The sequence below is a fragment of the Chrysochloris asiatica genome, unplaced genomic scaffold (genome assembly GCF_000296735.1).
Source record: "Chrysochloris asiatica unplaced genomic scaffold, ChrAsi1.0 scaffold00094, whole genome shotgun sequence".
NCBI classification, from domain to species: Eukaryota; Metazoa; Chordata; class Mammalia; order Afrosoricida; family Chrysochloridae; genus Chrysochloris; species Chrysochloris asiatica.
The window spans coordinates 208,465-226,873 of record NW_006408612.1 but is presented as its reverse complement, the minus strand read 5'-3'; the positions used below and the strand labels follow the sequence as shown (position 1 = coordinate 226,873).

The following is an 18,409-nucleotide window of genomic DNA, read 5'->3' as shown; positions in this document are numbered from 1 at the left end:
TAGAATGGTCCTGGTGTGTTGCTGTAGGGTAAGTACTGGACCAAAAAGTTGGTTTGAACCCCAAGGTTGGCAGTTCAAACTCACCAGCCATTCCTCGGAAACCCTACACTGTGTCACTGTGAGTCAGAACTGACTCGATGGCACTTAACAACAACAAGTAGGAAGGTGCTCTGGGAAAGAAAGACTCAGGAAGAAAATTATCTGAACAACACTACCTCAATGTGTACTATGTGACACTTGACCCTTCAGTTGCTTTACACAAAAAGGATTTCACTGGATTCCAAAGTCCTCTACACCTCTTGGTATTTCTGCAGGAAAGCTACCAGCTGAATTTTCATCATCAGTGTGCTCCACACTTTTTGATCACAGAAACCTCATACCTTTTTCCATCCACATACCTAGTGTCTCATGACATACATATTGGGAAATGCTGCTTTTGATTCTGAGAACACAGGTTATTTCAGTCTTTGCAAAGAGCCATGGGAAAAAGCTTTTGCTGGCTCTCTGCAAATGCAGAACAATAATTGCTCTCACATACTGGGAAGTAGAATGAAGTCTGCATCTACTACTCATGTGGTAGGTTACCATACTGTAATACATACACAGGAAGCATCAAAAGAAGTTAGAAGAAATATACACAGTCACTGTACCAAGAAGAATTGGTCGGTGTTCATTTCTGGGCAGAGCTTATGATCAAGAGCCAATGGTACTGAAAGAAGAAGTCTAAACTGTGCTGAAGATTTTGGCAAAATGTCAGTCTTTGGGTATTGACAGACTGTCAAGTGAGAAGTTTCAACAAATGAATGTAATACGGGAAGCACTCATTCAGCTGTGTCAAGAAATTTGGAAAACAGTTACCTGGCCAATCGACTATTAGAGATCCATATCGTGCCACTTTCAAAGAAAGGTGTTGCAACAGAATGCAGAAATAATTGAATAATACCATTCATTTCACATACAAATAAAATTATGCTGAAGATAATTGAAAAATGGTTGCAGCAGTACATTCACAGGGAGCTGCCAGAAAATCAAGTCATATTCAAAAGAGGATGTAGAATGAGGAATATCACTGCTGGTGTCTGGTAGCGTAGTGGTTACAAATCGGGCTGCTAACCTCAGGGTCAGCAGTTCGAAACTACCAGCTGTTCTGTGGGAGGAAGATGAGGCTTTCTGCTCCCGTAAAGATTTACAGCCTCGGAAACCCTGTACATATGAGCTATGAGTCAGAACTGACTCCATGGCTCATAACAACTGCTGGTGTCAGATGGTTCTTGGTTGAAAACAGAGAACACCAGAAAGATACTTACCTCTGTTTTCTTACTATGCAAAAGTATTATATTGTGTGGATCATAACAAAGTTTACATTTTGAAGGATGAGAATTCTAGATTGTACTCATGTATAACCTGTATTTAGAACAAGGGGCAATCTTTCAAACAGAACAAGGAGATACTGAATGGTTTAAAATTAGGAAAGGTGTGAATCAACGTTGTATCCTTTCACCATACGTATTCAATCTGCATGCTGAGCAAATATTATGCGAAACTGGATTATATGAAAACGAACATGGCATCAGGATTGGAGGAAGACTCATCATCAACAACCTGCAGTATACAAAGATACAACCTTTCTTGCTGAAGTGACTTGAAGCACTTATTGAGGACGATCTAAGACTTCAGTATGGAATATACGCAGAGATAGATTATCCAATAAAGCAAGGTAAGCACATGCTTAGGGCATCAACAAAACAGAGGCCCCACTTGCCCAAAGCAAAGACCAATAGATACATGAGGAAAAGTGAGCACCTCAGCAAAAGGAAACTGACAAGGCACTCAATGAAACTGATGGCATTTTAGAAATTTTGTAAACAATAATTATAATTATATTTTCCTTTCCATTTTGGATCGATGGGGTAAACCTCCCATTCAGTTCTCTCTAATGGACCATGTAAGAACACAGCGGTATTAGGATCACGTGCCTCATGACGTATCTGATCCTGCACAAAGCTAACCAAAAGTTTTCAGACTGAGCACACCCTGTATTTGTATCATGCTCTTTGTGATCATTCTCCCTCCTGTCAGGTATCAGCAGCAGTCTAATAAATGGAAATACAGCATCAAAGGATGGAATGTGAATCTGCAAGTTTTTTAAGTATTACTTCAGATGAAAAACAGTCATGGAGATCTGCATAGGGCCGGCCAACAAACATCTTAGAGAAAGGAATGCAATGATTTCTGACTGCCTTGTAAGTATGATTTCTTTTGACTATCTCAGACATGAACAAAACTACATGTTCCAAATTAATCTTTTTTAACTTACTAAATTTCAAATGTAAATGTTAGTGTTAATGTCAATTCAAATGTAAATTTTATTTTATACATTTGACTTGTTCAATAAATTTTATTCATCTTCAATTATTCAAATTTATTTGCTATGTTAGAACCAATTTTTAAAGTGACATAATTTTATATCCAGGCATAATGAAACGGCAACAAGTGGAGTGCAAAAATGAAAGCTAGCAGATGATAAAAAGGATTTGTGAATCCCTGAGTACAATTCCAAAACTAACTTCCTTTTTAAAATACAGTAAATCAGAAGAGACTTCTGTTGAGTGTTTGAGCTTTATGGGTGCAAATTATTGTACTAGTACCACTAGTACCGAAATTACTAATAGCAATAGGAATATAACAGAATTTGTTCCAAATTCTGTGTCCATTCTGCTGCAGTAGAAAAAAAAAAGTCAGACTGGTACAGAAAGTGAAACTATTTCTAGGAACTGGAAAAAGCAGTCAACGAAATGGACAAGAATCCCTATTCTAATGGAATTTGTATCCTAATGATGACAGAAATTTCACCCAACCTAGATTGGATCAGAACTTCCTAGAAGAAGTGATGCTACAACTGCATTTTTAAATTAAAAAAAGGACTGGGAGGCAGGGAAGGAGGGTGTGTGTGATAGGGAAGCAAAAGTAATTCTAGAAGGCCGAATTAGAACAGGGAATGATTTGGAATTGAGGACTACTGTGACTAATTCTGACAATATGTATGCTCTGTATGTGAATGTCATGGAGTTTGTAGTCTTGATGGGAAGATAAGATGATCACATGAGATAGAACTGCATAGTTGGGTTGATCAAGGAATTGATTTGTACAGCTCTGATTTCCATGGGAGTGCCTGGGTGGTGAAAATGGTTAATGCACTTAACTGCTAACTAAAAAGTTGGTGGTTCATGCCCCCCCCCAGAGGTGCCTTAGAAGAAAGGCCTGGCAATCCACTTCTGAAAAGTCAGCCATTGAGAACCTCATAGAGCACAGTTCTACTCTGATACACATGGCATTACCATGAGTTGTAATTGACTAGTGGATTATATATGATGGCTTGAGGAACCCATGTAATTAACATTACTCTTTCCACTAGTCAAGTGACTGTCATTTGCTCTTTTCCTGAGTTAATTATCCGACTCTGGTGCAGAAGAGGAATCCCCAACTAGTGATGGGCCGGCAGCTTCCCAGGATCATGCTTCCAGAAGTCTTTGTAGTTCCCTACTTGTAGGAGCTCTGGTAGCGTAGTGGTTTCGAATCGGGCTGTGAGCCGCAAGGTCAGCAGTTCGAAACTACCAGCCGCTCCACGGGAGAAAGATGAGGCTTTCTGCTCCGTAAAGATTTACAGCCTCGGAAACCCTGTGTAGGGTCACTATGAGTCGGAACCGACTCCCCAGCACACAACAACAACAACAACTTGTATCTTACCCACAAAATCAGTTTATTAAGGCCATTCCAATTCACAGGCGATAAACAGGAGACGGTTCAGTTCTTCCTGGGACTTCACCCACTCACGTTGACCCACCTTTCTGTGTGAATGGCAGCCCTTCTATAGATTTTAAAATACTCTCTGTTATGAAAGTTCATCTTTGATTTTTAAGATTCAGTCCTAGTTGCTTTTAATCTCCAATGTCATGTCAATCCAAAACTCTTTTCTCACCTCTCACATTCCCCTTCTCTCTTGGTGTTGGAACTAGAAGTAAGAAGGGCAGAGAGCAGGATTTTCCTTCCTGACTGGGTGAGGCTGCAGACCTTCTCTGTGGTCTCTGGGCTTTATGGAGAAAAGTGGTAGCAGTCACATACCCCACAGAGAAGGGCCTCACATTCAGTTACTCTCCCAGCTATTGGTGATCTCTCGCCAGATTGTTCACATGCTGTAGTTGACCCTGAACTTGGCACTTCATACTGTCCATATCTCATATGTACACCACCACTCTGCTCCATACTATCTGATCCCCAGTGAGACAGGAGCTTGCAATTTTTTCTAACATTCTCAGTCAAAACTGGACCTGTGAGCACACAAAGGACCCTTCTTCCATTTTCCTAAAGAACTCACAGTGAGCAGTTCTCTCTCAGGACAACTCTTTCCTTCTAGTTATATTTTTCCTTACAGAGAAAAAGCTACAAGATTTGTCTGCTAAGCAGGCATCTCACTGTGGTTTCGGTGGAATGCCATGGAGTCGGTTCAATTCATAGCAACCCTGAATAGGGTTTCCGAGGATGTAAATCTTTACTGGAGCAGAAAGCCTTCTCTTTCTTCCGCAGAACAGCTGGTAGTTTCAAACTGCTGACCTGGGGTTAGCAGCTGACTTGTAACCACAATGCTACAAGAGCTTTTTAGGCATATCTTTCATCCCCTAGGCATCCCACTAGGAAATGAAATTGCCAGTAGCTTTTATTTTTTTAACAGCTGCCCACAAACTCCATAAGTGATTATTTAGGGAATTCCATCCTCCTCCCAGAATTAGAGAAGCAAACTCTTCATCTGTACCTCTTGTGCTAATAAGGGCCAACAGATGGAGGTGACCTGGTGTCCCTAGGGAGGTAACTGCCAACAATTTCTGGAAGTTCTCTGGACTTCAGATGGAGGTCACAGGGACTTCTGTTCTCACTTGTGGGTTTTACAAGAAAATAGGACCCTGGTGAGCACCTAAGTCCATCCTATGATATACAATGACTATTGTTAAATCTGAAGAGAGCACTTGTTATTTTTCAACTAGAAGCTGCTGCATTAGCAAAATCTAGTGATGCTTCCACAAATAAAGACATCCACTGAATTCGTTCCAGGGGAAATTGTACTGCTACTAGGGATTCTAGCTCAGAGTTCTACATTTGCATAGAGAAAAGTCTTACTAATACAATATTAATATAATTTATCTTGCAATAAAGGGGATGCATTTCAATGGGGCACTTTTTGTTAATGTTTTTAAAGAGCTTTATTATGAGACTCAAAATAATACAGGAGGTCAAGGTGCTATTGGGGGAACGTGGACCCTTCTCTGCCAGGCAGGCCATATATATATGTGTGTGTGTATATATACTTCCTTGTCAAAAAATCTACCTCTCTTGGGTCAAACTGGCGCAATCCTGACTCTCTGGATATAATACCCTATGATATAAGGGGCAAACAAAGGCCTGACCTCACTGAAGTCTCCTGTACCCCGATATGACAGGTGTGCTCAAACCTGGGAGTGTGATCTGCACTTAAGCAGGTCTTGGACTTAGTAGCCCCACTCCCTCCTCCTCAGTGATGCCTCAGTGCCTAGGACCTTAAACATACTCAACCCTGCTCCAGCCTGGTCTTCTCAGAAAGAGACTGAATTAGGAGTTAATATCTGGATTTCAACTTTTGTTTCCATCTTATTAAATTTACAGAAGTTATTGAGTTATTTAATAACTATTTATAAGGTACTTGGTCGGCGGTTCAAGCTGCTCCTCGGAAACCCTGTACACGGTCGCTGTGGGTTGGAACCTACTCGACTGCACTTAACAACAACAACAACAATGCACTGGGCACTGTTCTGGGTCCTAGATATGCAGTAGAAAAAAGGACCAATAAGAGCTCTGCTCTCAAGGAGCTGACAATCTAATGAGGTGAGGCAGACAGATAGGATAATCTTTGCTCCCCAAGGAGACCATTAAACAAAGGCAATAGATTGAGTGGGGAGGTCTTTCCATTGGAAGGACACAGTAGGCCTTTCCCTGGAGGGGACAATTGAGCTGAATTCTAGTCACAAGATAGAAATGGATCGTAAAGACCTGGGGAAAGAATGTTCCAGGTAGAGGGATTAACTGGCGTTTGGGATACCTGAGGAAGAGAATGAAGACAAGAGCGTGATGAGGAGAATCCAAGATGATGGAATTAAAGAGACAGCCAGGCAGGCCAGATCACACAGGAGTTCACAGGTATGGAAAGGAATTTGGATTTCATTTCAGGTGTGATGAGACCATTAGAGGCTTTAAGCAGTAAATCAAAATGATTTAATTTATATTTTTTGAAAGACTGCAAATTAGCTGCTAGGTTATATGGGTAAGAATAGAGGCAGGGAATCCAGATCAGAAGTTCAGGTAAGAGATGCTAGAGGCTTAGTGGAGTCTGTAGCAGTTAAAAGGGAGAAATTAGATGAACTGAGGATATTTTGGAAGTTTAGCCAGCAGATCTATTATTAGACTGGCTATTAGGGACAAAGGAGTGTGGTGTGGTGCTGTGGGTTAATGCGCTGGATTGCAAAGTCATTTGAACCACAAGGTCAGTGATTCAAGCTCACCAAGCCTCTCTTTGAAAACCCTATACAGGGTCATTATAGGTCAGAACTGACTCTTCAACAAATTAGGGACAAAGGAAGGGGATTCTTATTTTCCCCTTTGAGAATTCTTTAAAACAAGTTCCAGGCTTCTAGTTTGAGCCTCTGAGATGGATAGTGACTTTATTACTTGAGATGGGGAAAGCTTGGAGGCAGAGTGCAATCCAGAGGTCGTGGGGGTGGTAAATCAATAGTTCATTTTAAAGTTGTTTATTATGCGATGTCTATTAAACATCCCAATGGAGATATAAAGGTAGAAAATTACTTATAGGAATATGGTCAGGCCAGGAAAAATCAAATCTGAACATTATTGGCATAAACATGATAGAGTATTAAGGGATAATATATATAGAGAAAGGAACATCTAAGTCCAATGACTTTCAAGCATTTACAGAGCTGACCAGAGGAGGAGAATCCAGCAAAGCAGTGTGGGAAGCAGTCGCCATTAAAAGGGAATGAAAAAGATGCATTCCAGTGGAACCCGTAGTTACAGTGCAAGTCAAATGGAAAAAGTTTTAACATCAGTTATGTTGAATGCTGCTGAGATGAGGACATTAAAGTTACTACGGGTAAATGAGTTGTTTCAATAGAAGCAGTGGGTTAAAAGTCTTATTTGAGTAGGTTGAGAAGAAAATGTAAACTGAGGAAGAAGAGATACCCACTAGAGTCAAGGGTCTTATTGTGAATATGAAATAGAGAAGCAGAGAAGAAACTGAAGGGAATGAGTGGTCAAAAAGATGGAAAATGCCCCTTTCCAAGACTAAGACTCAATGGGAATACACGAGCAGACCTGCACTCTGATTGGTGACCACGCTGGTCACCGATAAGGAGAAGTGAGGGGAAAATAGCAACGAAGCTGCGAGCTAAGCCCTACAATGTTCAATAGACTCCTGTGAACCGGCTGGAGACCTGCGGACTCTTGGGCCCAGAGTCAGTGGCATAGCCAGAGTCAGTGACATAGTAGTATCCAATCTGTCTGGGCAGGGCTGATGAAAGGAGATGGGGATAGGTCCCTTGTGGTACAATGGTGAATAATTGTTATCAGGACTGACTGTGAGGGTTGGAAATATAAAGGTAGACGTTTTGTAGCGAAAGGAAGGGAGTGGTTGACTTTGCAGTCTAGGATTCGAGGTTCCTGGAACCATCAAGGGAGAAAAGCGGAGTGCGGGACCCTACCCAGAGATGCAGTGATGCCAGAGATGGAGGCAGATATGATGACGTAGAGAGATGGAGCGTCTGGGGACTCTAGACCCAGAGAGGGAGAAGGGCTGTGTGCTGATAACCAGGGGGCAGGCTTGCAAGGTATATCCTTCGGTTGGTTGATGATGCATGGAGGAGATTGTAACCATGGCAATGAAATGATAGACAACAGGATGAATGTAAAGGTAATGTTCTCCCATGTAAACTATCACATAATTCACGATAAACATTTAAAAAAAAAGTTACTCAAGCTATTAGCACTATTGGAAGTGTTAGGCATGAATATTTCATAAATAAAACTTGAAATGTGGAAAAAAAAAAGATGGAAAATGCTATGCTGATGAGAACGATCATATTGAAAGGAAGAATGAAGATGATGAAGAAGAGAAAAGGACTGGCTGAAGGATGGACATCCTTGTGAAAGTGAGAAAGGAGGGAATCATAACAGAGAAGACAAAGTCTTCAGTCATTTAGATTAGAAATCAGAGAAAATGGAAACAGATGTAGGTGGATGTATAGATTTGGTTTATCCATCTATTCAGTAAATATATATCGGATGCTTACAATGTACCAGTTACTGTTCAAGTTATTGTTCAAGACTTTGGAGATACAGTCATGTACCAACCAGATTATACTATCCCATTGCTCTCTTTCCAGCATGGTTTCTGCAGCAAAATCAGAGTTTAATTTTATTGGCTCTCCTTTGTAGGTAACTTTTCATTTTACACAAGCTGCTCTTAGGATTTTTTCCTTGTCATTGATTTTGGAGAATTTGATAATGATATGTCTTGGTAATTTTCATTCAGGTTCTTAAATGCTCTTCTATCTTCTCGTCTTTCATGGTGTCAGGGGAGTTTTCTTTCAACAGCTATTTGACTGTTTTCTGTGTTTTTCTTTGCCTCTTCCTATAATGGAATTCCAACCACCCACTAACTTATTCCTCTTCATGTTGTCCTACATGAATCTTAGACTTTTTTTGGATTTTTTTTTTTTTATTCTTTTTTCTGATTTTTTTTTTTTACTTTACTAGTATTGAGAGATTTATCTGCAAGCTCACTAATTCAGGATTCCACTGGTTCAAACCTGCTCCTTTGCTCTTCCAGTGTATAGTTTTTGTGCTTCTGTTCTACTCCCAGTTTGTTGCATAGTACCTAGGGTCTGAAAACTTGCAAGTGGCCATTCAAGACACAGTAGCTGGTCTTCATTCACCTGGAGCAACAGAGGAACGTAGAACCAGGATATGAGGCAGCTTCAAAAAGTTTGCAGAAAAATTCCATTATCTTTTAATTCTATTCTTCCACAAAGTTTCTGAAGCCCCCTCTTATGAGGATAAAATGGAATGCAAAGCTGACTATCTCCAGGTAAAACTGTCTCATTTGCCATGAGACCAGGATAACTGGATGGTGTCCAGCTACCATTATTGAATGTTTTGATCACAAAAGGATATTTAATAGTTCACTCATAGCAAAATAGAAGAATAGGCAAATATATAGAGACCAAAGTTTATTAGTGGTTACCAGGGGGCAGGATTCTTTTGTAGAATCTTTGATCAAAAGGGGTAGGAGTGGGGGAATGCAGAACAGAACTTCAAATTATTATAGAATCTAGATTTCTTAGGAGCTATGAGGTTAGAACAACCCCTGAAACTGTTGCCCTGAAATTATCTTTAAACTTTACACCAGATATATTCCTTGAAGTCCTCTTTTAACCCACCAGTCTAGCATAATTAGTAAAGGATGTCTGCCATGAGCATTGTGGAATCAAATTGGTAACTTACAAGGTTCGATAGGAAGCTAAGGAGGAAGAACATTGATGTTAATAAGAGAGAAGCAAATCAGAAAAGGAGGCTGAGAATGGCTGCACAATTTAAAGAATGTAATCGATGTCAGTGAATTGTACATATTGTTGTTGTTAGGTGCCATCGATTTGGTACCGACCCATAGCTACATTATGCACAGCAGAATGAAACACTGCCTGATCCTGGGCCAACCTCACTATTATTGCCACGCTTGAGTCCATCGATGCTGCCACTTGGCCAATCCATCTCCTTGGGGGTCTTCTTCTTTTCCTCTGACCCTCCACTTTACCAAACATGATATCCTTCTCCAGTGACTGGTCCCTCCTGACAATATGTCCAAAGTATGAGAGACGAAGTTTGGTCATCTTGGCCTCTAAGGAGCACTCTGGCTACACTTCTTCCAAAACAGAGCTATTGGTTCTTTTGGCAGTCCATGGCACTTTCAATATTCTCCAACACCATAACTCAAAGGCATCAATGCTTCTACGGTCATCCTTATTCACTGTCCAGCTTTCAGATGCATATGAGGTTATTGAAAATACCATGGCTTGGATCAGGCTCACCTTAGTCCTCAAGCTGACATCTTTGCTCTTCAACACTTTAAAAAGGTCTTGTGCATCAGATTTGCCTAATGCAATACGTTGTTTGTTTTCTTGACTGCTGCTTCCATGAGTGTTGATAGTTGATCCATGAAGAATGAAGTGCTTGACAACTTCAATCTTTTCTCCATTGATAAGAATGTTGTTTATTGGTCCAGTGGTGAGGATTTTTGTTTTCTTGAGATTGAGATGTAATCCATACCGAAGACTGTGCTCTTTGATCTTCATCAGTAAATGTTTTAAGTCCTCTTCACTTTCATCAAACAAGGTTGTACATGTAGTAATTGTTAAACTAGTGTATGTTTTGCTGTGTATACTTTGAAGAACAATTTTTTTTTAAAGGCACTATCTCAAAGAATGTAGGAATTCCTGAGTGCTATAAACAGTTGAGTGTTGGGTACTTAATCTAAAGGTTGATAGTTTGAACCTATCAGGGTTGCATTGAAAGAAAGCCCTGGGAATTGATTTTAGAAGACCAAAGCCATGAAAACTCGATGGTGTGCAGTTCTACTCTGAAACACACGGGGTAACCATGAGTCAGAATCAGCTTGATGGCAACCGGCCAAATATCATAATGTCATTATTTTTGGCATTTACATTAGGAATCAGACAAGCAACAAGAATTCCAGTAGTGAAGGTGCTATGTTGTGCCATCTAGTCAATTCGACCCATAGCGACCCTGTATAGGGTTTCCAAGGAGCAGCTTGTGAGCTTGAACCGCCGACCTTGCAGTTCAAATGGCTTTGCAGTCTGGTGCATTAACCCACAGCGTCACACCAGGACTCCGTGAAGGTACTATAGTGCTTGGCAAATATAATGTGGGATTTACCCTTACTCTTTCATACAAATAAAAAGGTGTGCAAATGGAGGTCAAAACGGAAGACGGTTGATTTCTACAGCAAATCAAATTCCCAGGGAGACACCTGAGCAAGCTTAGACAAAAGAAGGTAATGGAGGCAAAACTCTGTTCTAAGCTCTGAAGGAAAACCAGATTTTGAGACTGAGTTTGTTCCATCTGGTGCTGTTCTTGTTTTTTTCTTGTTCCTCCGAAGTTCTTAACTGCTTAAAAACCCCAAACTGTGATTTAGAGGTCAGAATTTACAACTCAAAGACAAACATGGATTTTTCAAGTTCCTTTTGAAATCTCCTCTTCTCTTTCATCCCCTGAGCCTTTTGAACTTTTCTCTAGTTTACTAGTAACAAGTGGAACATTCCCCAATCAGGAAAATATGCCATGAAACCTTGTTACCATATCTTTCCTTGTAATGTTTTTTACCTAAATCATTCCTTTTGGAAAGGCCCAGCTGAAGGGTTAGAAACAGTGTTACTGACACATTAAATTTTCACACATAAAATCTGTAGAGAATTTCATGTTCGATAGGAAGGATTACTAAAATGATGTCATCACATCTGAACTGGCCCATACTTCAGACTGAGAATAGGGGTGGGGAGAACCCAAAATGGCTGCAGCTGCCTCAGTTTACCAGGTCATCACTGAGAGAACCTTGTGGCCTGAAGGCATAGGGTCTTCACCAGTAGGTGCATTGGTGCCAGCAGAAGAGACTGCTGCAGAACCTGATTTCTTGATTTTATACACCCCCTCGTGGTTTTTAATCTTTCCAGTACTCCAGGATGCACAGAATGCATGGGAAAATGGGAGCAAAAACAGGAAGATGTCAATGGGATTACTATCTCTGATTTTTATATTATGGTTTTTTATATACACATACACACACAGAGGTAGACGCTTTTCACCTTGATAAAAGACTAAACTAAGCCCAATACTTTTTTATATTTACTAATGAGGAGTCCTGGTAGGGCACTGTGGGTTAATGTGCTGGACTGCAAAGTCGGTTTGAACTGCAAGGTTGGCAGTTCAAGCTTACCAGCCACTCCTCGGGAACCCAATACAGGGTCACTATGAGTCAGAACCAACTCGACAGCACTTAAAAACAACAATGGGGAGCTGGAGACCTGGTGTGGTGCTGTAGGATAAGTACTGGACTGGGAACCGTAAGATTTCGAAGTTCAAACCCACCTTCTGTTCCTTGGAAACCCTATACAGGGTGTCTGTAAGTAAGACTAACTGGATGGCATTTAACAACAACAATGAGGTTATAGGAGTACCTGGGTGGTGCAAACAGTTAAGCACTTGGGTGCTAATGTTAAAAGTTGGAGGTTTGCATCCACCCAGAGGTGCCTTGGAAGAAAGGCCTGGCTAACCACTTCTGAAAAATCAGCCAATGAAAACCCACTGAGTCACAGCTCTACTCTGATACACATGGGGTTGCCATGAGTTGGTGTTGACATGAAGGCAAGTAGCTAATGAAGGGACTGCAGGACTGCCAATTTACAGGACCAGTCAGCGTAAGGCTCAATGATGCTTTTCAAAGTAAAGGACAGCATAAATTAGCTACTAAGAAACCCCTTTGTATTTTAAGAGTCTTGTCTATCTTTCAAAAAATCTTTTCATTGTGAAATAGAATTTACTTTGAGAGGGCTTCAAAGTTCATGGAAAACTGTTATCTTTGAATTCCATCTTTCCATGAATTAAAACACACACACACACAAACTTCTAACAGAAATGCGTGAAAAACATAAATGTGCACCTTGATGAATATTATAACGCACCACGGAGGTCAGGAGCAGAACATTGTCATCATCCCCTCAGGGGTCTTCTTTAACGGACCTCTCCTCTCACAACTGAGAAACCTAAAAATGCACCTGTTTTTAAAGTTTGACTTCAATCACTTCCAATGCTTCCCAGTTTGTGTCTTTTGAAAATTTCCCTGGATTTCATCCCGTGACACCACCTACTGCCATTGAGTTGACTCTGATTCATAGTGACCCTGTATAAGGTTTCCAAGGCTGTAAATCTTTACAGGAGCTGAAAGCCTCATCTTTCTTCCTCGAAATCACTGGTAAGTTTGAACTGCCAGCCTTGTGGATAGAAGTCCAATGCTTATTCTACCAGGGCTCCTTTATCCCCAGAAAGAAGCTTGTAATTGCTTATAATATATAGAGAGAGGCCTGGTGATGCTGCAGCGTAAGCACTGGACTGCTAACCATAAGACTGGTGGTTCAAGCCCATCAGCTGCTCCACAAGGGAAAGATGAGACTTTCTGCTCCTGTAAATATCTATGCATAGCAAACTAGTGCCCAATTTAATTTTAATAAAATAATTTTTAAGCAGGATAAATGAAAATAAAAATAACCCCCAAAATAGTTTCTCATGCACTAAAATTATTAGCAGATTCTTTGTCAAAACCCCAGCTGTGTGGGACTTTGCTTTCAGCACAAATGACAAGACATGAAGTCACTTCTCTCTTTATAAGGGGCACGTGCCTAAAACTAGTATTTGCAAATCCAGCCTATTTCTTTCCAGTAAGGTTTTCCTCCCTTCAAAGACTGTAATATAGAACCAAAAACTCAGAATATGGATGTCTTCATATTGAGAATCTTAATTAATTTTCTAACATTTAACACAGGATATACAGACACTTTAGAATTGGGGCTTTAGGGTAAAAACAAATATATCATTGTAGTCGTTGTTATGGACGGTGGAGTTGGTTCCGACTCATAGCGACCCTGTACAGGGTTTCCGAGACTGTAAATCGTTACTGGTGCAGAAAGCCTCATCTTTCTCCTGCAGAACAGCTGGTAGTTTTGAACTGCTGACCGTGAGATGGGCAGCCCTATTTATAACCACTACGTATCATTATAAAGAGATAAATTGGTTCCCAATTCTAGACAGGAGGTGAAGGTAAAATAAAGGCCCAGTTGCTTTAGAGGAAAGCCATATTGTCTTTTCCTCAATATCCCTATTCTACATTATTACTGGAAGTTACTATAAAATGTTGACTGAATGCATTTTACATAAATAATTTCAGAGAAAAAAGCTTATTAGTTTGGCATTTATTTGTGACTTCTTCATCATGAAATTATTGGAGTCCTGGTGTGGTGCTGTAGGGTAAGCACTGGATTGCTAAATTCAAGGTTGGTGGTTCAAACCCACCAGCCACTTCTTGGAAATCGTATACAGGGTCGCTATGAGTCAGAACTGACTCGAAGACATTTAACAAAAACAAATTATGAAAATGTGGAGAAAATAAAGCACAGGATTGTAAGAGAAATTATTATGCATAATATATGTATGACAGGATACAAGAGAGCTTGTCAGAAAAACACATTTGTTTCTCATCTTATTTTTCACTTTTGTTTCCTTGGACATTTCTAGGTGATGTGGGGTGCAGTGCAGTTTCAAGGCAAGATTCTGAAAGAACTACAAGACACTAAGAAAGTTCTTGTGGAGAAATGCAAACAAACAAACAAACCCACACAAGAGCGCATGCTATCTCTTTGTTCCTCTCCCTCCCCACATTTAGGTGAGGAAAGGGAAAACTGAAAAACCGCTGCGGAGCCTAACGTCTTGCATTGTGCCACCCAGTGGCCAAGGCTATGACTTTGTTTTTTTATTTTTGCGAAATGTTGAAAAACTGAAAAATTCAAAGTTGTGAACAGATTTGACAAGTCGTTACTCATATTTATGGGAGGGTGTAAATGCCAGCTGAGGAGTCATTTGTATCGATACTAGTTTAAAGAGCACTTTTGTTGTTTATACATCCCCTATTAATGGCTTTGTCTATGCCTCTGTGAACAAGTTCTGATAAGAGTCTGTTAAGGAAATCCCAGTCTCTCTACCAAACCCCCAGCTCTCAGCGCTATCTGAAGTGATAAAGTGGGGAGTGAGGAAGAATATGGAAGGCAGCCTACTGTTTTGTTTACAGGAGCTTGTTTGAAGAAAGTTATAGGCCTGGTTTCAACTTTCCTTTCCAGTTATGATGAGGTCAAGGTTGTGGACTGGGTTTTTGTTTTGTTTTTTTCTTTCCCAAGTGTTTCATTCTTCTCTAACTTGCTGAAAATCAGATCTAGCAGCCACTCTCTTTTAGGATATAAAGGTCCCGAGTTCAACATGGGTGCCAATGATTTCAAGAGGGATGTGAGAGGAAAAGAAGAGGAACTAATGAACAATGTTTAAGAGGTTCTCCTAGTCCTCTCTTAAAAGCATACCCACAGCTGTTTCCAGATGTATCCTTGAGAAGAGCCCAGTCAAAGGCAACAGTTGTTGTTGTTAAGTGCTGTTGAATAAGAACCAACTCAACAGCACTTAACAGCAACAATGTAATTAAGTTTTTAAAAAATTTACTTTCCAAAGCTGTTTTTCTTCAATTTACTCCTGCTTCCCAAACGCAAGCCCAAACCCATTGCCACAGAGTCAATTCCAATTCACTGTTATTGTTAAGGGCCACTGGGTCAGTTCCGATTCATAGTGACCCTGTATAGGGAGGGTTTCCAAAGCTGTACATTTTTACAGGAGCAGAAAGTCTCATCTTTTTCCCACTAGTGGGTTTGAAATACGAAACTTGCGGTCAGCAGTCCAGTGTTTATGTTACATTACCACCATCAGAGCTCCTTTACTGCTTAAAGAGGTTCAAAATTTTAGTAGCAGATCCCTGCCAATATTTAGATTCTAATGGGAAAAACCTCATTTGAACTTGTAGAAGCAGCACACCCAGTACTAGTCAGTGGTCTTCAAGTACCTGTTTTGGTTAAAGGAATTGAGAAGAGTTGCTGAAGAAGCTTGTTTTCTGACGTTCTCAGGACTACAACCACATCGACTGGGAGAGTATCTCTATTCTTCTCAAGAACCCCAGAAGCATCATATAATACCTGCAACATGAGTAGCAAATAGCAAATTAGGCAAATCCGCTGGCCATTTGTTGACAACACTGGCAAGTTGTCTAAGGTCATCCAATTTTTGAAAGGCCAGTTTCTCTTAATATCATATCCAGGTGGTTCTTTAAAGAGTCCAATATTAAAGATATCTCACAGTAGAATTGCTATTAAAATATATTAGACAGTTACTGTACGTGAGGCTTCTATTCTATGAGATAAATATTATTATCTCTGTTTTACTGGTGGAAAACTGAGGCTTAAAGAGAAGCTGAATAGTGTGTCCTGGTCACACATTTCCTAAGTGATAGTCATCAAACCCTGGTTCCCTGGCTCTCTGTTCACAACCAGCACATGCTCACTACCTCCCCACATGCTTCTGAGACCAGAGAGACAGTTCCAGCATGCTGAGCATAAGAGAGGGGATCTAGTTCAGGAAAATTTTAAAGAACACTCCAGAGAATTCCTCATCCACAAACAAGCTTTGAATGGCCAACGAATCAGAAAAGGACAGAGTGGAGAGAAAAGGGATAATCCTTCTCCCTAAAGTCAGGAAAGAGGGAAGAAGGTGTGGGTAGGAAACAGGTGTAAAAGGACAAAGAAACGGGAAGAAAGGAGAGAGGAGGATGACGACATGGTTGGAGACAGAAGAGAAGACTAGGGAGGGGAACAGATAGATGGGTCAACTCAGGTATTGTAGAACATTAATATATGCTCAGATAGCAATGCTAAGGTAAATTAAGAATTTCAGGAAACACCTGTATTGCAATTTCTAACAATGATTCTCACAAAAATAGGTACCATAAAGTACTATGTGGAGTGACCGTCTGTCCCCTTACCTGTATTAGAATTGACTTTCACTCAATAATCAGGCAGGCAAAATCAATTTCAGTGATATGACCTCAATGTAAAAGATCATCTTAATAAATTTTTAATCAACAAAATAATCAAAAATGCCTTTTAATTAGCTCCTACCCATTTTTAGGACCCTGGATCTCAGCAGACCCCACAGGAGCCAATTAGCCATAATTCAAATAGCTCCTTTGGGTGTAAAGCAAGAAACAAGTGGCTATGAGTCCAGAGAATTTCTTGAATCAGTCACTAATCTGCTTCATGAATATGAAACTGAGACTGTGGCATAATATCTGAAAAGTGAAATGTTCAGTTAGTATTGTAAAAGCTTAGCATCTGGTTGATGAAATGAATTTTTTCCCGTTCTTTTCATCTGGACATTTTTGGTGCCTAGCAGAAATGTGTTTCAAGTGCTAAAAACTGAGTCCCACTGTGATATTAGCTTACCTCCATTACTTACACATCTCCAAATTACTTTAGAATGTGAACATTCACAGCTAAACACTGTGAAGAGCTATAATATGTTTTCTCTCTGGAGAGCTGTCACTTGTAGGCCAAACCTCAGGTAAGGGGCAGATGGTGACTCTGTGGGGCCACCCCGGTAAGAAATCGCTTCGGTACCAGGGGTAACTTTCTGTGAGCAGCCACTGAGAGAGTTCAGGATTATGATTAGGCATTCAGGAAGAATTAAAAAGAGGACGATATCTGCAAGCCATTTTGTGAAGAGCACAGATAGGCTAACATGGACACTTTATCCCTTGTCGAATTCAGGCTTACTGATGGTTATTCTCTCCTCACCTTCCCCGCATAGTGCTGGATGCCAAAGCACAGCTCCACTCCTTTGGGCCTCCAGAAGTATTTGCTTCGTAAATTATCTTCGAATTTATCTGTATGGATTTTTATGTTTAAAAGTTACAATGTGAATTGTTTGCTCTTTAAACAAACACATGTTTTTAAAATCTGTAAATTCCTCAAAACAATACAAAAAGTCACTCAGCTGTTGTCAAGTAGATTCTGATTTGTGGCAACCCCGTGTGTTTTAGTAGAACTGTTTTCCCTAGGGTTTTCAGTGGTGGTGAGCATTTACAGAATGACAGGGCTTTCCTCTGAGGCTCCTCTGAGTGGGTTCTAACTGTCAAGTACTTAACCGTTTGCAATGTCCAGGCACTCCTATTGTTGTCGTTGTTGTTAAGTGCCTTCGAATCAGTTTTGACTCATAGCAACCCTGTATAGGGTTTCCAAGAAGTAGCTGGTGAGTTTGAACCGCCAACCTTGCAGTTCAAACCAACCTTGCAGTCCAGCTAATTAGCCCACAGCACAACAGGCATCTCAAAATAAGGAATTACAGAGCAGCCTCTATTATCATTATCGGCACAACGGGGGAGAAAAATCAGCCCATAAGATGGGTATTTGTAACCACACACTTCTTGTTTAGCTTTAGTGTCAGCTTTGCCCTAACGTCTCATGTTCTTCTGCTGTAAGAGCTCCTGGGATGGGCAGCGATGACACCAGAAGCTACCAATTAGCTTTAGAATCATAAAGCTATACTGTGGAAGGCAGACAGCACCCTGGCTTACTCATCTTGGCACTGTGACGATATATAT

The 18,409-nt window shown here is 40.5% G+C and overlaps 1 protein-coding gene across 1 annotated transcript in view; it reads right to left on the bottom strand.

Moving 5' to 3' along the window:
* Positions 1 to 18,409, bottom strand: part of MYO3B (myosin IIIB) — a 481,549-nt gene that overhangs the window by 319,324 nt on the left and 143,816 nt on the right. Inside the window, exons 15-16 of the mRNA XM_006866691.1 lie at positions 17,604 to 17,692; positions 15,821 to 15,950 (exon numbers count right to left, since the gene is read on the bottom strand). Coding sequence (XP_006866753.1) covers positions 15,821 to 15,950; positions 17,604 to 17,692 — 219 coding nt within the window. The remainder of the gene's footprint in view (positions 1 to 15,820; positions 15,951 to 17,603; positions 17,693 to 18,409) is intronic.